The 2287-nt window shown below is 56.7% G+C and overlaps 1 protein-coding gene across 1 annotated transcript in view; it reads right to left on the bottom strand.

The window, feature by feature from the left end:
- Nucleotides 1-380: 380 nt before the first annotated feature.
- The window catches only part of LOC122547829 (zinc finger protein 239-like), a 3920-nt gene continuing 2013 nt past the window's right edge, over nucleotides 381-2287 (bottom strand). Inside the window, exon 2 of the mRNA XM_043686405.1 lies at nucleotides 381-1400. Coding sequence (XP_043542340.1) covers nucleotides 419-1126 — 708 coding nt within the window. The 5' untranslated portion in view covers nucleotides 1127-1400 and the 3' untranslated portion in view covers nucleotides 381-418. The remainder of the gene's footprint in view (nucleotides 1401-2287) is intronic.

The following is a 2287-nucleotide window of genomic DNA, read 5'->3' as shown; positions in this document are numbered from 1 at the left end:
AGAGAAAAGGAGCTGGAGGGAGAAAGGATTAGATTCGATTCCCTACTGTGTGGAAACAGGCCAATCGGCCCAACCAGTCCACACCTAACGCTCAAACGGGACGAGATTAGGTTAGGATGTCTGGTCGGCGTGGACACATTGGAACAAAGGGTCTGTTTCCGTGCTGTACATCTCTATGACCCTCTGACTCTTAAATCAAACGCCGTACATCAGAATATTGTCCCCTTGTACGGACCGACTGCCGTCCCTCAAGGATCGACGATTCCCTTCCTGAGGGAGAAGCTGAGGATTGGGCTTTCCCTCCTCCGCGAGCTCGGCTGTGTTTTGAGAAGTGAAAGAATGGAGGGGTAGAGGGCGAGAGAGGGAGTGGAGGCGAGAGAGAGAGGGGGGGAATCCCTTTGCAAGCACAGGTGAACGGTCACTCCCCGGTGTGAAGGCATCGGTGCCTCAGCAACTGGGAGGACTGAGCGAAGCCCTTGCCGCAGGCAGAGCAGGTGAACGGCCTCTCCCCGGTGTGGACCCGCTGGTGCCGCCGCAGGTTGGAGGCGGAGGTGAAGCCCTTGCCGCACGCCGAGCAGGTGAAGGGCCACTCGCCGGTGTGGACGAGCTGGTGGGTCAGCAGGCTGGACGAGCGGGCGAAGCCCCGGCCGCAGGCGGGGCAGGTGAAGGGCCGCTCCCCGGTGTGGGTGGACCGGTGCTGCTGCAGGTTGGCCAGGCGGCTGAAGCCCTTGCCGCAGGCGGGGCAGGCGAAGGGCCGCTCCCGGCTGTGGACAGCCCGGTGGTTACACAGGGCCGAGGAGGCGTTGAAGGCCTTGCCGCAGACGGGGCAGGTGAAGGGCCGCTCCCCGGTGTGGACCCGGCGGTGCTTCTGCAGGTAGGACGGCTGACGGAACGCCTTGCCGCACTCGGAGCAGGTGAACGGCTTCTCGCCCGTGTGGAGGCGCTGGTGGGTCACCATGTGGCACAAGTGAGTGAATCCCTCCCCGCAGACAGGGCAGGCAAACGGCCGCTCCCCGGTGTGGACCCGGCGATGCATCTCCAGGACAGACGGGACCCGGAAGCCCTTCCCGCAGTCCCCGCATTTCCACCGTTTCTCCACGCTGCTGTTGACCTCGTCCTTCTCCATGTTCCAGTCCAAGCTGAACCTTGCTTGATGTCAGGGTCACGTGGACCCTCTTCGAGTCGGGAGTCCCACCGGTTAAAACTCTTTGCCAGTGCTCTTCCACTCAGGCGTGCGTCCTGGTGAATTTCCTGTCGCACCGATTTTTAAAGCCGGCAGACAGAACAGTTCAGATATTCACCCCCTCCACCCCCCACCCCAACTTCTGGATTCCAAAGTTATGGCTTTCAGCTTCAGTGAACCGTCAGAAGTTTGTTTCCAGATCAGCAGCTGCAATACCCTGTAAAAGCAATTTGAAAAAGTCACTACTGGATGCAATAAGTGATTTTCAAAATTAAATTGGATGGACACTCAATGGAAGTAGACTCCCAATGGGGGGGGGAAGGGGGTAAATTATATTAATTGGACTGTCCACAGAGGGTTGGCGTTGATTCAAGTTGCTGAACGGACTCCTTACAGTGCTGGAATTAGATTAGATTCCCTACAGTGTGAAAACAGGCCCTTCGGCCCAACAAGTCCAGACCGACCCTCCGAACAGCAACCCACCCAGACCCATTTCCCTACATTTACCCCTGCACCTAACACTACGGGCAATTTAGCACGGCCAGTTCACCCTAATCTGCACATTTTTGGTGGGAGGAAACCGGAGCACCCGGAGGGAGCCCACGCAGACACGGGGAGAACGTGCAAACTCCACACAGACAGTTGCCTGAGGCGGGAATTGAACCCGGGTCTTTGGCGCCGTGAGGCAGCAGTGCTAACCACTGTGCCACCGTGCCGCCCCATGACTATGATTAGAAAGATATAGCATGAATCCAGCGTGATATCACATGACTCGAAATCACATTAAATATGCCTTAGTAGAGAATCATAAATAATGCATTTAATACATTCCCAAACCGGAAAGAGTGCGGATGATATTTACAAGGATGTTGCCAGGACTCAATGGTTATAGGGAGAGGTCGGACAAGCTAGGACTTTTTCCTTTAGATCGTTGCGGTGGGGTGGGGGGGGGGGGGAGTCTGATAAAGGTGTATAAGACCATGAGAGATGCATGAACATTGTGAATGCACTCAGTCTTTTTCCCAGGGTTGGGGTGGTGGAGGGTTGTGTTTCAGACTGGAGGCCTGTGACCAGTGGAGTGCCACAAGGATCGGTGCTGGGCCC

This window comes from Chiloscyllium plagiosum, unplaced genomic scaffold (genome assembly GCF_004010195.1).
Source record: "Chiloscyllium plagiosum isolate BGI_BamShark_2017 unplaced genomic scaffold, ASM401019v2 scaf_9943, whole genome shotgun sequence".
Classification (NCBI taxonomy): Eukaryota; Metazoa; Chordata; class Chondrichthyes; order Orectolobiformes; family Hemiscylliidae; genus Chiloscyllium; species Chiloscyllium plagiosum.
Note: the sequence above shows the minus strand (reverse complement) of the source record. Positions and strands in the feature narration are given on the sequence as shown.